At 50.9% G+C, this 18,861-nt stretch overlaps 1 protein-coding gene across 2 annotated transcripts in view; it reads left to right on the top strand.

Annotated features, from left to right (window-relative positions):
• Kcnj12 (potassium inwardly rectifying channel subfamily J member 12) overlaps positions 1–17,518 on the top strand; it is a 49,698-nt gene extending 32,180 nt beyond the window's left edge. The window contains exons 1-2 of one of the 2 annotated variants that reach the window (XM_048448142.3): positions 11,256–11,508; positions 13,522–17,518. In XM_048448142.3, coding sequence (XP_048304099.3) covers positions 11,259–11,508; positions 13,522–14,864 — 1,593 coding nt within the window. In that variant the 5' untranslated portion in view covers positions 11,256–11,258 and the 3' untranslated portion in view covers positions 14,865–17,518. Of the gene's footprint in view, positions 1–11,255; positions 11,509–13,521 lie in introns of those variants that run through there. The other variant, XM_048448141.3, reaches the window with a different exon arrangement.
• Positions 17,519–18,861: the final 1,343 nt, after the last annotated feature.

The following is an 18,861-nucleotide window of genomic DNA, read 5'->3' as shown; positions in this document are numbered from 1 at the left end:
AAAGTTTTAATAACTTAGGACTTTTCATGACATGAGACACATCTGCTCTTGGAAGCACCAATCTACTTCAAGAGGAAGATGGGCATTGAAGAGGCTCCTCATGAAGCTTGATAACCATTTGGGCAAGAACCTGCTCTTACCTGGTTTGCTTGATGGTATGTTGTGTGAACTGGACATGCAGGGACACACAGAGAAATGATTGCTGAACTTGCCTAAAGGTGAGACGGTTCTTCAGGGTTCCTCCTTCATGAAAAGTTGCCAGACATTTTGCAGGACACAGAAAAAAGTGACTGACAAACTGCCAATATAGGCAGAACTGTCTTTGAAATTTCGTACTTCATGGAAAAGTCTGCCAGATACTATGGTCTTATAGGCTGAAGATGGATGCCCCAATGGTACAGAAGAACTTTGGGTGACTGTCCAGGTACCAAGATATCTCTGCCAATTCTAGAGTTTTGGAAGTTTCTTACAATGCATTTACTGTTAACGTAGGTAATATATCCTTCTGGAGTCTTTGATGGAGTTGAAGAATAGATAGTTGTAATTATAGTTTTCCTTAGTTATGATAAAAGATAAAGTAGATATAAATATTGTAACTGTAATTCTTGCTTGATGCCTGTTTTGTTATATGTAATTTTACTATGTTAAAGTTAAAACTTTCCTTTTTATTTAAATAGAAAAGGGGAAATGGTGTGGGAAGTTCTTCTGTCTATGTGTTGCTTTTATTGGTTAATGAATAAAGAAGCTGTTTTGACCAGTGACTTAACAGAATAGAGTTAAGTGGGAAAAACTAAATGGAATTCTGGGAGAAAGATGGTGGAGTCAGGGAGACACCATGGAGCCACCAGAGGAGAAAGACAGAAGCTGCCAGACAGAACCTTGCCGGTAGGCCATGAGCCTCGTGATAAAATATAGAATAATAGAAACAGGTTACTGTAAGAGAAAAGAGTGAGCTAGAACTATGCATAAGCTAATAGGCCAAGCAGTGATTTAATTAATACAGATTCTGTGTGGTTATTTCAGGACTGAGCAGCCAGGAACAAACAAACAGCCTCCAACAACAGCCCTAATCTTGCTAATTCTTTGTATTGTTTCTGTTTGTTTCTATTTTATTAATTTCTGCCCTGGCCTTGCTGATTTCTTCCTATCTATTGCTCGGGGTTTGATTTACTCTTGTTTTTTCAAGGCCTTAAAATGTATCTAATTTATTTATTTAAAATCTTTCAAATTTTTGATGTAGGCACTGTTGTTATAAACGCTCCATGTAAGACTGCCTTCACTGTGTTCCAGAGATTGTGATAAGCTGTGTTTTAATATTCATTTCATTCTAGGAGTCTTGGATTTCCTCCTCCATCCCTCCAGTGACCTATACCTCATTTACTAGTGTGTTGTTCAGTTTCCACAAGTTTGTGTGCTTTCTGTAGTTACCCCTGCTGCTTTAACTCCTAGCTTTAACCCATTGTGGCCAGGTCTAGAATACAGGATGTCATTTTAATTTTCTTGTATTTGAGGCTTGTTTTGTGTACATTAATATGTGGTTAGTTTTAGAGATGGTCTTATGGGTTATTGAAAAGGACACATACTTTTTATTGTTTGGGTGGAATATTATGTCCATTATCTATTAGGTCCTTTTGATTTATGATGTCATTTAACTCCAGTGTTTCTCTGCTTAGTTTTTGTCCAGATGACCTGCCAGGCGACAAAAGTGGGGTACTAAAGTCACCACAGCCACTATGTTGCGGTTTATTTGTGGCTTTACATGTGTTTTATGAAACTGGGTACACCTAAGACAGGGTTTCTCTGTAGTTTTGGAACCTGTCCTGGGACTCGCTCTGTAGATCAGGCTGGCCTTGAACTCACAGAAATCTGCCTGTCTCTGCCTCCCTAGTGCTGGGATTAAAGGTGTGTACCACCACTGCCCGACTTGTTTAGAATTATAAGGTCTTCTCAAAGGCTCATTCCCCGATGAGTGTGACATGTCCCTACTTATCTATCTCCTCTGACCATGTTGGCTTGAAGTCTGTTTTGTCAGTTAATAGGATGGCGGTGCCACCTTATTTCTTAGTTCTATTTGCGTGGAATGCCTTTTCCCACCCTTTAACCCTAAGGTTTGGTCTATCTTTGATGGTGAGATATATATTTATTGGAGGCAGCAAAGAATTAGGTCCTACTTTCTAATCCAAATCCAATCTGCTTGTCTGAGTCTTTTTATTGGGGAAATTGAGTCCATTACTGCTAGGAGCTATTATTGAAAGAATTAATTTCTGTCATTTTGTGGTGTTTTCTTAGACTGTTTATTTATTCCTCTGGTCTCTTGGATGTGCTTATACTTCTCTTTGGGCTAAAGTATTCTTTCCAGTGGCCTTGGCAGTGGCAACATAGAGAAAATAAATTCCTTAAATCTGTTTTTCTCATGGAGAGTTTTACTTTCTTACTAAATTTTAGCAGGTCCATTTTCTGGGTGTGATAGTCTGGATTGGCAGCTGTGGTCTTTCAACACATCTAATCCACCTCTCGAGGCTGCTCCCATTTTACTGATTCCACAATGATAATCAGGGATTGTTCTGATGGGCCAGCTTTCACAAGTGACAATACCTTCCACTTGTCTTTAGTTTCAGTGCGCTAGTCTCATCGGGAGTCTCCTCTCATTCCATCTCTTCGTTGCTCTGTAAGGTTCTTGGACTCTGACTGGTGCCCCTTTCTCTGTATTTGGGAACTTTACTTCTGTGGTTTTATTGAAAGTATTTTCTATGCCTTTAGTGTGGTATTCTCCTCTTTCTTCTGTGTTCATAATTCAAAGATTTGGTCTTCCCCAGGTGTTCCAGAAGCCTCTTGTGTCGTGTTTGTGTTTTTCCTTTTTTAATCACTGATCTTAACTGGATGGTTCAGTTCCAACCCCTTCTCTCCCGGTCTCAGTGCTCTGATGCACCAGAATGATGCATTCCGGTGCTGAGGCTGTCTCCTGAACTTTTATTTTAGCTTATTGAGTTTTTCATTTCCAATATAATTTCAGTTTTGTTTTTCTCCAGCAATTCTATCTCTCTCTTGAATTCAATTTTTGTATTTTGGATTGACTTCCTTATTTTATTCAGCTCGTTGCATTTTTTTTTCTCTTGGAATACATTCATGCCTCCTTTAGGTTGTTTGAATATAATTATAATTATTCTTTAAAATGCTTTGGAATTCTTTTAAGTTGTTCCTATCAGAGACCTCCGCTATGGGCTTACTGATCTTTGAGACAGGTGTGTTGTCTCTGTTTTCTCGTGTTGTTTGGCTTCCTATACTGGGATTCGCCCACATGAAGCTAGTTTATTGGTTTTCTTTTTTCTTTTTTCCTTGTGTTTTGTATAAATTCAAGTCTTCTTTTTCTTCAGTGGTGGTCTTTGCAATGCTTAGGAGACAGCTAAGTTGTAGGATTGAGGTGTTGTTTCCCTCTGTGGGTCAGTTGTCTAGGGCCAGAGATCTTGTCACTAGTCCCCCTCTGGGGCTCAGATCTTGTCCTGTGTCTGCTCAGGCTTCCTGCTTGGGTCTGCAACTTTCACTGAGCTGAGGAACTCCCCACATATCTGTGGCTCTTGTCCTCAGTCAGATCGCGTCTCCTCCTGGGCCTGCACTATTTCTTGAAGATGCCACATCTGGAACTTCCTGTGGGTCTCTCGTTTTCTTTACAGCTGAGTGATAGCCCATTGTATGTTTATATCACATTTCCCTTATCCATTCATCAATTAATGGCTATTTTATCACTTGCTTTTTGTCTTACTGTGATAGGTTTGATAAGCAACACCATAAAAGTTTTTGAAGACTTTTTATTTGTGTATGAATGTGTGTGTATGTGTGTGTGACCTGTGTACTGGTGCCCAAAAAATAAGTCAGAAAAGGGTGTTGGCTCCCATGGCGCTGGATATACAGGCAGTTGTGAAGCACCCAACGTGGGTGATGGGACTTGAACTTGAATCCTCTGCATTAACAACAGATCTTAACCGCTGAGCCATCTCTCCGGTTCTGATACACATTTTTATGTTGGCAAGTTCTCCAGGCTTCTCCTTGTTCTGTCTGGCTGCTTCTTCTTTTTCTTAAATTCTTGCTCCTCTGTGCAAGCTCCTACAAGGTGCTCAGGAAATGTCTGAGACTTAAGATTAGTTGAAGTTTGAAAAGAGACACCAAGGAAACTAGACATTGGCAGGCCTTTGTCCCCCGGGCCCCTCTCTTGGGGTTCATACCCATCCGGTTATCTGATCCTCCTTCCTGTGACAGGGGTTGGTCCATGCCCTACAGGGCCCCGTGAGCTTCCTGGGCTGTGATGGGCAGAGTGATTGGGCAGGAGGTTTTCCTGTGGGCAATCCCCATGGGCTGACTCACTGAGAGCCCATCCCAGCCCCATGAGGCAGGCGCTATTATTAGTCCTGTACCGGAGGTACGAAAACCGAGTTCAGAGAAATGATGCAACTTGCCCAGGGCTACACTGGAAGGGGCAGAAATCCAGTTCATATTGCTGAAACTTAAGATTTTTAGGTTCTATCATGGCTCTCGAGATCTGTGCAACTCTTGGGATCAAGTCCAAGCTTGTCAGTATGACATGCAGGCTTCTCTGGCCTCTATTTCTTTCATCTGTTTCACCCTGGACCAGGGCCTGTTTCCTTTGGAAATCTCAATACAGCTTCACCTTCCCTGTAATTAGGTTAACAACAGTGTGCTCCTTCAGACTTTCTCAGCCCCAGGTTCTGTAGGCTGTTGGACTGCTGGGTCGGAAGGCCTCTGGGTTTACTGGCAGGCTCAGGAAAGTTCAGAGGTGGAAGAGCTTGCCAAGGCCCAGTGTGAGAGAAGCAGAGCTGGATTCTGCTTCCAGATCTTGGAGACTCTGAGACTTCCACACATCTCTGGCTCCCTCCTACCCCTGCTGTTGTTTGGCCATCTCAGGATGGATGGTCCCTGTGACGGTGTGATTCTCCTAGGCCTAATGAGACTCCTCTGGAAGCTCCTGAGTTCTCCACCATAGGCCAGAGACTTCCTAGGCTCCCAGAGCTCTGGTGTGTCTCTAATCTAGCTGCCTTGCTTCATCCCTTGCTGGTAAAGCATCCAATGAAGTCAGAGATCCACTCTGTCTTCTTAAAGTTCTCAGTTCTGAACTGGTACTGAACAGGCCCAGAAAATGTGGAAAAGTAGCAGGAACGTGAGAGAGGAGCAGAGATCTGCCTCCCTGCACACACAGCAAACTGGAACAGAACCCAGAGACCCATGAAACCCAAATACTGACCAGGTGCTCCTTACTCCAGGATGGGGCCTTGCAACCGTTGCTGTCCTGGCAGAGGATACTCAGAGGTCCCTGTCCATTGCTACTCCCAGGGGCCTGGAGCCAAGGACACTCTGTCCCCCAACTCCCAAACGATGTTCTCAAGATAAAAATATCAGAAACATTCTCTGGCATCTGGTGCCCGTTGTCTACCCTGATGGGGCCACAACCTCTAGTCCTGGCCTCAACTTCAGATTCCCAGGGTGCTGTCCACTCCTCCTGGCCATCTAGGACAGCATGCCACTGGGGTTAGTGTGTCTCACTCATCCCCAACTCCCTCAGTCACATCTGGCCGAACACTATCTGAGACTCAGATGCCCTGGTAACGGGGAGCAAGGGGACTGAGTTTATCCTGAGGAGATGCTGGATGTCTCCCAAAAAGTGTCCAGACACGCACATGGAGCCTCTTTTCTGTCCTCAGCTGTCCGGGTGGGGTGTCACATCCTGAACCAACACTCTTGAACACTGCCAAGGACCTTGATTTGCCGTGTGGCTGCCGCTGCATGCCAGGAGAGCTAGGATTCTGTTCATCCCGCGGCACCTGCTGAGGTGTGTGGAGTCGGAAGCCAGGGAAGGGGCCCTCTGGAAATTGGCATCGTTGCTGACATGCTATCTTCTGCTCTTTGCTGGGCCAGGCCCCATCCCCTACGCTGTGGCTGGCTCTCACTTCCTGGCGCCATGCTCAGTTTCATGGGGATATTGGCTAGAGCCTGGCCTGTCACCTGAGCCTCAGGAAGTGCCTTCCCCCTCCAGAACTTTGCCTTCCAGTCTTAGCATGAGAAGAGGCCTGGGCCAGCTGAGCCTTTCCCTCATGGCTGACGACTGTTTGGGGCCCAACCCTCAGATCAAGAGAGGCTTTGTCCTGTACGCTCAGCCTTCTCATCGGGGATGGTGACTGCTTATTGGTAAGCTGTTGTAGCTGCTGTAGTAGGGTAAGGCAGGGGCCCTGGACCATATATCTATTAATCCGAGGCCACCACTCAGGCTCTGTGACCTTGGTGAGTCACTTCTCTGTAATAAGCCCCAGTTTCCTTATATAAAGAGGAACAATTGTTCGAGTTTTTGGACTGGAGCTGTGGGTCTGGGGGAAGCCCCGGTGAAGAGTCAGATTGAGAGAGCCTGGCCATAGCCAGGTGGCCAACAGGAAGTGGGATGAACAAATTATTCGCAGCTCTCAGCCCTCACTCTTCTCCGGAACCTTCTGTAGCTTCTCTGCACAGAGTTCTGACCTGGGTGACTGACCTCTTAGTCTCAGGTTCCTGCTGTGCCCAGTGGGAGGAGCCATCCTTCAAGTCTGGGTTGTAATGAGTAGTGCACATAGGTCCAAGCCCAGTCTGGACTCATCTACAATTCACAGGCAGGATGTCCCTGCCATGGGCATTCCCAGTTGTGTGACATTTGGCCCTGCCTCCTGATTCCTGGTTTCTTAGGGTAAAAGGGCTGAGGGGCAAACATGGGCGCAGGTGGCATTAAAGATGACAATGAGGGATGAAGAGGCTTACAGAAAGGGGAAGTAACTCCCCGAGGGCCACACAACTTGTAAGAGGAAGAGCCCCGCTTTGAATATAACTCTGCATCTCCAAACCTGCCATTGTCGCTTGCCCCAGAGGTTTAGAATGTGGGGGTGACTCACTGACCATTTCTTTAATCCCAACCAGAAAAGCCAGTGTGACAGAGCTGACTTGGGCGTCCCCATGAACTCTGCCTGGGAGGTGGGGAAGGTGACAACATCTCAAGGTCCTGGCTTTCAGAGAGCCCTTCCCATCATCCTCTCTCCAAATCCCTTTGCCAGATGGAAAACTGATTCTGTACCCTGTCGGGTGTCTGTGCAAGCTGGCACGCTCCTGTATGCACCTTTGAAATGCTAGTGCCCCCTGTCCTCCTCCTGCTCACCTGAACACCATCCATGGGAATACTGCCTATCACATATCCGCCATCTGGGGGTGGCACTGGGGAAGCCTGGCAGGAGTAACTTGAACACAGGCATAGCACCCCAAGCTTCTTCATGACCCTGGAGACATTGCTGCTTCTCTGAAGAGGGAAGGGTAGTCATTCCAGACCTGTGGCCCCATGAGGATTCTGCAAGACGATGTGTGTGAGGTGCCTACCCTGTGCCTGGAGAGCATCACGACACTTGCCGTCATCAGTGGTGACTGTCTTATTCTGCGCGGGTCCAATAACTGGAGGCCCCACCCCTCTCCACTGGCATTGAGTGATGGCAGCAGCTGCTTGGGTATTTCTAAAGACAGTGGCTGCCACTTGGCGTTGGACTTGGAGACAACTCCAAGCTGGTGGGGGTGAGGTCCTGATGTGTACTTGTGTAGCTCATCATCCAGCAACGGATGCTCACTGGTGCCTCCACTCACCCTCATGGGTCTCTTCCACCCACTTAGTTGGCTGTCGCTATCCCTCCAGTATCTCCTGACACCCCGTCTATCAGGCACGCATCCTCTCACCCCTACCTCCCACTCTCACCTGATTCCTGCTCCGCACCCCGCCGACTTTCCCCACCTCGCCCCATCCACACACCCATCCGTTCATTCATCTGACCACCAAAGCACCCATCTATCAGTCATCTGCCCTAATTTGTTAGTTGCCCATCCCATCCATTCATTACTCATTTCCTTCACCCATTCATCTGCTCTACCATCCACCCGCCCACCAAGCCACCCATTATCTGGTCACTCCTGTCCAGACACCCACACATCTGTCAGTTCAGTCTAGCCATCCATCCACTTGACCACCCGCCTCTGCTTGCATCTGTCTTCTCAATCACAGCACTGCCACCTCCTTGCCCGTCCCGCCAGACTTTGCTCTTGCAAACGCTTCTCCGTTCCTGTGTCAAGGCCTGCACCAGCCCCCTGGGCCTCCAAGGCTGATCTGAGGTGGGGCTAGGACAAAAACTGCTTTCGAACAATGTAGAAGTAGCTTCTGGCCATGATGGGTAGAAACTAGGACAAGAGAATCCAGAGGTCTCTGGGCATGGTGGTGCATGTCTTTAATCCCAGCACTCAGGAGGCAGAGGCAGGAGTTCTCTGAGTTTGAGGCCAGTCTGATTTACAAAGCAAGTTCCAGGATGGCTAGGGCTATTACACAGAGAAACCCTGTTTTGAAAAACAAAGAGAGAGAGAGAGAGAGAGAGAGAGAGAGAGAGAGAGAGAGAGAGAGAGAGAGAGAACTAGAGGACTTTATAGAGTGGGTGGGAGAGGAGAGAGGACGGAGGACATCTTGGAGAAGAGGGGTTGTACTGTCTACTGTGCGATCATCCTGGAGAAAGGGATATTGGAACTCAAGGAGGCTTTGCCGACGTGAGACACTAGAGGCCCCATGAACAGAGTCCAAGGGACAAAGCTATCAGTATAGGGAGCTTCGTGGGAGACAAGCTGAGGAAATCCCAAAGGGAAGTGAGCAGAGAGACAAGGCAGAGGAGGAACAGAGAAGCAGTGGTAAGGACATGTTAGTGATGGGGTTACTGTTGGGGAGGGGCCAGGTGATTGGAGCTAGAACAATCTAGGAATCTAACCAGTTGGGGGATCCTAGCTGAGGACCCAGCCAAGGCGACACGTGGAACATAGACTTCAGACCCATCTCATGCCAGGGGCAGGGAGTGGAGCTCCCTGTGGATTTGGTTCCCAGCCTGCCCTGCACATGGACAGAGTGTGCTTTAATGGCCAGAGAGCTTTCAGGCAGAAATGTTGATGTGGCTGCTAGAATCAGGGCAGGGACTGTGAAGCGGTGAGGCCTCGGGTGGGGATCGGGGCCAGCACTGACCTACCCACCCCAACATGGAGTAGCCATTGTTTCCCTTCAACCTAGCATAAGCTTGGAGCAGGAGTCCAGCGTGTGCACCGACCCTGAACATTTGCCGGGGATGAGGGCAAAGGTTGTCTGAGGATTTGACCAGGGAGTCTGGCTTGGAAGAATGGCCTGGGAATCATCGTCCCAGATTTAGAGAAAGAAATGTCAGCCCTCTCAGCTTTCCATCCCCTGAACAGCCTTACTTAATTTAACTCTCAGCAATGAGACCAGCTTCCTTCCTTTCTGGTCTTGTGCCCCTAACTCTGGCCGGGCGATCCCTTTGCCACAGGTTTGTTCTCTGGGCAGGGCTTGGCATAAGGGAGCACTTTGTGCCTTATGCCTGCCTGGTCTCCCATTTCCTTTATGGCTGAGGCAGGAAGCCCTCGTGGAACCTCTCATGCTAAGACTTCTGGGTAGTGACTGCATTAGCGGCTGCTGGCTACAGTGGGGACAAAGCTCTGTGGTTGATGATTGAAGTCTGCTACAGGCACAGGTGAAAGGAACAGGCTCAGGCGGGTCACACGCTTGCCTTCCCTGCACAGATGACCTCCAAGGAGTCTTCTGATGCGGGAGCTCCAAGAGTCCCCTGTCCCTTAAAAGTCTGCTATTGACTGCCAACTTGGGGACGGTTCACAGTGCGTGCTTTATTACCAGATGGGTAAGAAATGGGGTCTGGAGAACTGGTGGTGGAAAGTGATGCCCCCCAGCCTGCTCTTGGAGGCCGGAGTGGTGGATGTTTTCATCTCAGCTCTCCAGGACAGAAACTCCTCTCCTTGGAGACTGTGTGTCCCTTGACAAGTGACTCAGTCTCTCTGAGCTTTAGTTTCCTCCCTGGAAAAGGGATTAGCCGTCACGGTCATTACAGGGATTACCTGGGCGAGCATGTCAGAGTTTCAGGAGAGTGTCTGGAAGGGAGCAACAGCTGACAACTTTTGACACCTTTGCTCCCCATTCTGGAGGAGCCTAAGGGAGAGACCTCACCCAATGCTCCTTTTCCAGGGCCGGTTTCTTTGCAGTCACTATGTAGGCTACATCTGGGACTATGGGCCCAAGCCTTGTCCTAGTTCCTCCCGGATGTTAGCGAAACCTGAGGTGTCCAGAGCCTTGGAGACTGACATGGGATGGCCTGCTCCATCCGGAGGTACCTCCCAGTGACTCCCAGGCCCCACCCTAGGCTAGGTGGCAGCTCTTTTCACTCAGAGCTCCAGTCCTGGCCCTGGCCAGTGCTCCAAGCTTACTGGATGCCGAGAGGCTGCGCCTGCAGATGCCAGGGCAAGAAGCTGGTCCAGGACAGGTCATTTCTTCCTGTGGGTTCTGTGGCCTCTCCAACCCACTGTGCCTGGTCTCATTTTGAGTGCTGTCCAGTTTCGACCCTACTTGTCTGGTTCAGGTACTGTATTCCACTGAGCCTCCTCCTTCCCTCCTGGCAGTGTTCAGAACGCCCTTGGCCAGCTTAGGCCTTGCTAACGTGGTCCTCAGTGTTGACTTGAACATTGTTTTCTCCTTTAGCTTCAGTTTCCCCACTTCTGAAGTGGGGTGCTGGACTCTTTTCTTGCTTTGACCTCTTCAAGTGAAACAAATCTCATTGATTTTCTTTCCTAGTTTCATGACATGCCCATTGAGCAAGAGCCTGCCAGCTTGCATGACCCCTGTGGAGGCTCTGCCCCGTGTTTCTTAGAGATCTTTAGTATATTCTTGTTGTCCAAGTCTTGGTGTGGGGGTTTCCTTTTGACCTTTGGCCTTCTGTGGCACTAATTCCTGCTTCTGGGTCCTCTTTTTGGGTCTGTCCTCACCATCCCCCACGTGATGGGCTTCTACATCCTAGGGCTCTGTCTGTTTCTGTTGCTTGTGTACATTCTCTGGGTGTTTGGGGACAAGGGACTTTGCTCATCATCAGTTTCTGGCTCAAGGTACAGAACAGGCATAAACTTGATGACGTTGGTTTTCTCTGTGGTTTGGGCGGAATATCAGCAGAAGTGGGAGTTTCCAGGTCTGTGATGCTGCCTAGATGGTTCCAGAAGTGGCTGCCACACTCTCAGCTCCATGGGGCTGGCCAGATGGAAGGCTGCCTTCCTGGAGCAGGCTTCTGGATGGGGCTCCCCAGTCTTTGATGCCTGTGATTCTGTTCCCTGCAGGTCAGCTGCTGCTCATAGTGGGAGCCAGAGCCGCCATGACCCGCTGGACATCCCTCAAGGCCTCTAGGTCACACAAGCCTAGCTCCTGGGATCTGGCAGCCTCCCCCCGGCGTCTGAGTACCCCAACCTTGACCACCTTACCCTGGAAGGCTCAGAAATCTGGGGCTGAGATGTCTTCCCAGAATGGTCCCCGGGGTCCTCAGCCCCGCCAGCCCTCTGCCTCCTGGCCCAGACAGAAACAGCATCCACCATTACAGCCCCAAGCCTCAGCTACACAGACCCATGGTGAGGTGGTCAACTGATGCAGCCATAGGGGAAGATGACAGAATGAGGACCAATGACCCTGTAGAGCCTAAGGTCACGTGGTAGGAAGCTGTGTTAGACATGAGGTTTGGATCTCAGCTCTCCTGCTTGAGGCCCATATATCTTGGTTGGAAGTTCCTTTCCCTCTTTGAACCCCCTATGACTGTTAGAGGAAGACTCGAGAGTCTTGGATGTGTTTCTCCCCATGCCTAGTAGACTTTCTGTGGTTCTCAGGCTTCATGACACTGTCTGTGTCTGCTAGGTTTCAGGGACTCAGCAGCACTGTGGCTTACGGCATAGACTCGGGGAGTGCTTCCCGATCTGGCTGGTCTAACGGTCTCCACCCATACCACTCTGTCGCTGGCAGAGTCTGCAGGCTGTGTCCCTCCGAGCCTCTGATGTAGATGTGGCCAGGGCTGTGCTGTCCAGATAGGGCTGAATTCCAGCATTGTTATCTGTGCCTACAGGCACACTGGGGGAGTGTCTTCCTGTTCTGAGTCCCCTGGTCTGAAAAACTGGGCAGATCTACTACCCTCAAGAGTCCAAGGGCAGGAAGCTCTGATAGCGTCTAGCCTGCCCTAGGTGCCCAGCTACCATGGGATCTCCTTCTAGGATCTCTTTGTCTTCCTAGTGACATCAGGTGATTGAGGGCTCCAAGGCTTTGTTGGGGTCTTGTCCATCTCATCAATGTCCTGCGACACCAGAGGACACCCATTTTCTGCTCAGCCCAGCTGAGACAGGCTAGCGTCTCCAGGGGCACGCAGTGCTCTGACCCCTGGCTTAGCCGCTGGTCCTTATGTCTCACTGGAGATGTGCAAAGCCTGGGTTTGTTCTGCTGGCCATGGTCCCTTTCTTCAGGCCTTCTCTGAGAAGAGTGTGTGCTAGGCTGGCCTGGAGATACAGTGCTCCCTACAGGAGACCAAAAGTGGCAATGAGAGCAGGTGACACTTGTGAGGTCTGTGGACCTGTAGTTCTCAGCAGAGGTGGGGGAGTTGCCTGTTCTAAAGTTAGGGAAACCTTAAGAGACCCAATCTGGGTGTCTACTCTAGGGCTGCCCCTTGTCCCATTTGACCCCATGATTGAAAAGTCATGGGTGTAGCCTATGGGTGCTTAGTGGATGCCGTGGACTTCATGTAGACGGGCAAAGTGAACATAAAATGTCAGACATGATGAGGCCTGGGCCTTGGCAGACCTGTTCTAGACCTAGGGTAAGACAGTGAGGGACATAAATGACCAGTGTGTGTGAGGGAAAGACAGGCCAATGTCACAGCTTTTATGATCATTGCTATTGCTATTCTACATGAGGATCTATGCTGGGTGGGGTGTGCGGTGTATGGGTAAGAACCATGTGTGCATTTCTTCTGGGGCATGGGGAGGCCTGCCATGGCAACATGGGAGCACAGTCTGATGTATAGCAGCACTGATCTGAAAGCGTGTTTGTCTGTGGGAGGGGGAGCAGGTGGGGGAATAGCATGCATACACACGTGTGCACATGTGTGTGTATGAATATGTGGGTAGTGTGGGGTGGATATGCATATGTGTTCAATTAGGCAACAAAGCTATGGACTACCTTACAGGCCTTGCAGCTCCCAGGGCCCATTGGCTGTGAGAAGAGGAAGGGTGGGATCTAGCTTGGTCCCTTTCAGGGACAGGGAGTAAAGGCAGACGGAGTGAGGCTGGTGAGGTGGCCCTGCCTTGGTCCAGGCTGGAGGTGACCAGGACTTAGGCTATGAGGGTGGGAGAAATATAAATATGTTTGAAAGCAGAGCCCTTGGGATAGGAGTAAGAAGAGAGGAAGCCAAGATTTCTGGCTGGAGCTGCACTGCTGGGAGCCAGGGGAGCCTGTTTTCCAAGCTGAGAAGGTGGATTGAGGAGCAGGCTTCGAGTGGGAGGGAAGACGGGATCTGTGGTGACTAAATGGGGGCTATGTCTGCCAGCTACCGTCATGGGCCCTGGCTACCTGCCCAGACAGACCCACTGTCCTCTCTTTTGCAGAAGTGCCCCTGCCTGGAGTCAGCCTGGGGGCAGGCCAGGGTCCACCAGACCCCGGGATGACCGCAGCCAGCCGGGCCAATCCCTACAGCATCGTCTCATCAGAGGAGGACGGACTGCACCTGGTTACCATGTCCGGCGCCAACGGTTTCGGCAACGGCAAGGTGCACACACGGCGCCGGTGCCGCAACCGCTTTGTCAAGAAGAACGGCCAGTGCAACATTGAATTCGCCAACATGGATGAGAAGTCACAGCGCTACCTGGCTGACATGTTTACCACATGCGTGGATATCCGCTGGCGCTACATGCTTCTCATCTTCTCCCTGGCCTTCCTTGCCTCCTGGTTGCTGTTCGGCATCATCTTCTGGGTCATTGCTGTCGCCCATGGAGACCTGGAGCCAGCCGAGGGCCGTGGCCGTACACCCTGTGTGCTGCAGGTCCACGGCTTCATGGCGGCCTTTCTCTTCTCCATCGAGACACAGACCACCATTGGCTACGGGCTCCGCTGTGTGACTGAGGAGTGCCCGGTGGCTGTCTTCATGGTGGTGGCACAGTCCATTGTGGGCTGCATCATTGACTCCTTCATGATTGGTGCCATCATGGCCAAGATGGCACGGCCCAAGAAGCGAGCGCAGACTCTGCTTTTCAGCCACAACGCTGTCGTGGCACTGCGTGACGGCAAGCTCTGCCTGATGTGGCGCGTGGGCAACCTTCGCAAGAGCCACATCGTCGAGGCCCACGTGAGGGCTCAGCTCATCAAGCCCAGGGTCACGGAGGAGGGTGAGTACATCCCACTAGACCAGATTGACATTGACGTGGGTTTTGATAAGGGCCTGGACCGTATCTTCCTGGTATCACCCATCACCATCTTGCATGAGATTGATGAGGCCAGCCCGCTGTTCGGCATTAGCCGCCAGGACCTCGAGACGGACGACTTTGAGATTGTTGTCATCCTAGAAGGCATGGTAGAGGCTACAGCCATGACCACGCAGGCTCGCAGCTCCTACCTGGCTAATGAGATCCTGTGGGGCCACCGCTTTGAGCCCGTGCTCTTTGAGGAGAAGAACCAGTACAAGATTGACTACTCACACTTCCACAAGACCTATGAGGTGCCCTCTACTCCCCGCTGCAGCGCCAAGGACCTAGTGGAGAACAAGTTCCTCTTGCCCAGTGCCAACTCCTTCTGCTATGAGAACGAGCTGGCCTTCCTGAGCAGAGACGAGGAGGATGAGGTGGCCACAGACCGGGATGGCCGCAGCCCTCAGCCGGAGCATGACTTTGACCGACTGCAGGCCGGCAGTGGTGCCCTTGAGCAGCGGTCCTACAGACGGGAGTCAGAGATTTGAGTGCCCTTGACATGGGTGCGGCACCGCCCTGACCACGATAGGTCCCATGTTCCTTGGGGACCTGGGCTGGAGCAGAGCAAGCCAAATGCCTCGGGCCACAAACTCAGTAGCATCTTAGTCTTTCCATGTTTTTTCGCAATAGCCTGGGGAAGTTGGTGAGAGAGTGGGTGACGAGAATGAACGGCCCGTGGCCTCAGATGTATATTTATGGGCAGGAGTTGGAGGACTCTTCTGGAGGCCTCAGAAGCAGCTCAGGAGAGGTCCCAGTCCTGATGGGAGAAAGCCGTGTGTGCACACTTCATTGGTTTTTAACTTGGATAAGACTGTTTACAAAAACAAAAAACAAAACAAAAAACCACAAAACACAAGAAAACACTAACATGTGGTTGAATTTTTTAAAATCCATGGTGTGGGGACAGTTAGAATTCTACTCCGAGCTGCCAGGCAAGCAGCTGGATGGAGAGACCTGAAGGTTCTCGGAGGTCTGGTGTCTCCCTCACGTGTCCTGCTTAAGGGTTAATCAGACTTGTGACCATGTTAATGATCCTAATAAAGTGTCTGGATGTCTCTGGGGGTGGGGGCCCACTAGGATGAATCTGGCTTGATCCTTTGTGTTTGCCTTCGTGCCTCAGCTGGATCAGGGCTGGGTGTAGGACCCAGGGGAGGCCCCCTTCCGTGCCCCTGTTCCTCACTCCCTGTCTGCCCGAGGTCTCCATCCCTTGCAGTGAGGGCTGATAGGAAACACCAGAGTGGGTGCTTCTTAGAAAAGGACACTCAGGAAATTAGCATGGGGTCTGGTTCCCATGTTCCCAGGAAGTGGGTCAGCCCCACCCCCGTAGGACTCACAGTTTGAGTTGTGCCTTAGACACTCTGGTTGTCTGGTTTCGGTCATTTTTGGTTTTATCAGACTTGTCCAATCCTTCCCTGCTGCCCCTAACTCCGCTCCTGACACCCTCGCAAGTCCTCAGCCCCGAGGGTGCAGGCTGCATCCCACCTGTCTCACAGCCACCACGTCCCTACCTGTTTATCTCCCACACTCCTGGGACGCGATGAGGTATCCCAGCTGGCCCCGGGCAGTCATCTGCTGCTGGAAGGCAGAGTCTAGGAAAGGAGAGGAGCACCCCCCAGTCCCCACCCCTCCCCTGTCACCATAGAGATGACCAGAGAAATGTCATAAAACAATTTCTGTGTAGCCTTTAGGGGCCTGTGATGGAGCTTTCCCTCCCCGAGGTCCCAAACCATAAAGTCTTCCCATCATACCCAGTTAGGGAGACCTGAGGTGGGCTTGCTCCCAGGCATCTAGCTTAAGAGTTCATGCTATTTTCTAGCCTAGGAGAGACTGCCTAGGACCTGCTGCAGAGGCCTCAGCTCCTTTGTGTTCTTGGCCTGGCCTCTTCCCTCACATCTCACTGAGTTTTCCAGCCTTGGCCCTGGGGCCTGAGGGTGCATTCAGTGTGGGAGTGCTTGGCCCTCACCCACCTCTGTGCAGTTGTCAGGCTGCGGGAGGGAAGAAGGGGCGATCCTGGCCCTGGGTACCACTGTGGGAACCTAAGCACCTGTTACTCTTTCTGAGTAGGTGGGCCTGCAACCAGAGCAAGGTCTAGGGGCTCCTGGTCCTTCAAGGCCTGCTCCCAGCTCATCTCAGTGGCCTGAAACATTCAGCACTCTGGCCCATCCTCCTCCCAGGCCCAGGTCTGCCAGAATTGTCCAGTCCCTGGGCCCTGCTGGAGAGCAGCTCAAGCTGCCTTTCATCTCTGCCAAAGGCAGGCAGATGCTGTATTTTCGAATTCTCCTGCCCTCTTTTTTTTTCTCTCGTTCCCCGTATTTATTTATTGCTTGTGCTAAAGACCAAACTAGCCCCTCTTTTTAGTGCACCTAATGGGGGAGGCCACTGAGAGGGGAGCGTGTGCCTGTGCCAAGCAGGAAAGCTTGGCCCCTGGGGAGTGCGTGAGGAAGGAAGCTGGGGTGTGTGTGCCTGTGTGTACAGATGTACGCATGTGATTGCCTCCCTGGGTGTGTGTGTCTTGGTATCCTGATATATGGTATACACAGGTGTTGATGTGCAGGTAGCCTGTGTGTGTCTACCCACAGGTATGTGTGTGCTTGTTTTTTATAGGGGTAAGGTGGGTTTGGTGCTCACTAACCTGAACTGGTCAGGTTGGGTGCTGGCCACAGACATAATCACAGTCCGACGTGAGTCCCTGCCCTGCCCTGGTTGTGCAGACTGTACACAGTGTGCAGCAGTCTGAGGAGTCTGATGGTAAGCTTCTGCACCAGGTCCTGATGGAGGTCATGCGTGCATCTGTGCATGCGAACATGTGTGAGTGCGTGAAGGTCCCAGGGTGTGTGTATGTGAATGTCAGTGGGGTGGGTGCTGTGTGCAGCGTGTGAGAGCTGCACAGAACGAAGCGGCTGCCCTGAGCCCATGCTGGTGCTGTGCCACCTGGTCCTTGTCCAGCTGAGGGCCTGGGGGCAGAAGGACACACCACAGGGAGGCCCCTGTATGGGTGTCTGCCCTGTGTGAGGTCATAGAATGTTAAATCTATTTTAAATGGTGAAACTGGAGAATTTTCATGTTATTTTCAATACATAGCAGTATCTAAAGATGTAGGCAACGAGACTAGACCACATTAAATGCATTTTGATCTCTTTGAGTGCTACTGTGTTGAGATGTGTGTCTCATTGTCCTCTGCCTGCCTCTGCCACATGCTGAACATTCACACATCCTCCGGCCCCTGCAGGCTGGACCATAGCACTCCCTAGGGCGGAAGCTCATCTTCAGGGACAGAGTAGGACATGGCAGCAACATTGCTAAGAGACAGTATGGCCTCTGCTCACACCCCAGGGTAGGATTTCAGCCTTTTCCGTGGACACTCCCCACCCCCTCCACACAGTGCCTCTCTGCCTCATTCTTTGGCTCCTACTGCCCTGTCCTCCTTCCTTTCACACAGGAAGCATCCATTCCTACAGGTATGTCCTGAACCCTCTCAGAGCTCCTTCGGATAGAGGTTGCCTGGCCCTGAGATGGGCAATCATGTTTCCTTTGCAAGGAGGGAGAGGAGGACCGTAGATTGAAAGAAGCCCTTCCCCAGCACAAGTCAAACTAGTGACACCTGAGGCCAGGGTGAGGCTGGAGCTGAGAACAGAGTGCAGACAAATGCTCTTGGTAGGACCTGTGTCGGTTTGTTTTCTGGAAATTGATGTCATTGTGCCCAGGGCTCAGACCCTGGGATCTCCATGACCAAAGCCTGTGCAGGAGGAATTCCTTCCTTTGTCCAGCTTTCTTCTACGAATGGACAGATCTCTAACCCTCTGCCCCAGCGCAGACCCAGGGGCTCCTCATCCTGCAGATTAGCAGAGAAGGAGCGATGTGTTCTCTAGGTGGTGGTCTAGGGGGAATTCCAGCATTGCTTTCCTATAGCGGGGCCTGCAGGAGTGTGTGGGGGGGGGGGAGGGTAAAGCTCTTCAGCTCCTGGCTTGGTCTGGTAAGGCACATAGCTCTGCAGCTCTGCTAGGATTCTTCCACCAGGATCTAAGCCAGCTGGGGCCCAAGTGTTGTGACCTCATTTTTGCACACAAGCGTCCCCTACAGCACTGACCAGAGGTCTAGGCCCTGCCTGTGGCTACACTTCACAGTTGGTCCTGGTCACTACATACCACTTGCCTTTGGTGTTCTCCGAGTTTGCAGTTTCTCAGCATCCCCTCCCCTGGCTTAGGTCAGATTTCAGGCCACTTGATTGCCAGGGCACTCATGTACCTTCTGTCTCTCCATCAGTTAAGACGGTACTGCTAATGGCCAGCTTGCAGACATATTGAAAGAGTGGGAGGTAGGAAGAACCCTTGCCATTAAGTTTTTTGATTTATGCTGGGGCTCTGGGCCCTGTGCTCAGTATACTTGAGAGCAGGTATAACAGCCGTGCCTGAATGGTCACAGGACCACTCCCTTTCCTGCCCTATCCGGGATGAAATGGATCACCTTGGAATTTGCATTCAGACA

The sequence above is a fragment of the Myodes glareolus genome, chromosome 9, assembly GCF_982192425.1.
Source record: "Myodes glareolus chromosome 9, mMyoGla1.1, whole genome shotgun sequence".
Classification (NCBI taxonomy): domain Eukaryota; kingdom Metazoa; phylum Chordata; class Mammalia; order Rodentia; family Cricetidae; genus Myodes; species Myodes glareolus.
Note: the sequence above shows the minus strand (reverse complement) of the source record. Positions and strands in the feature narration are given on the sequence as shown.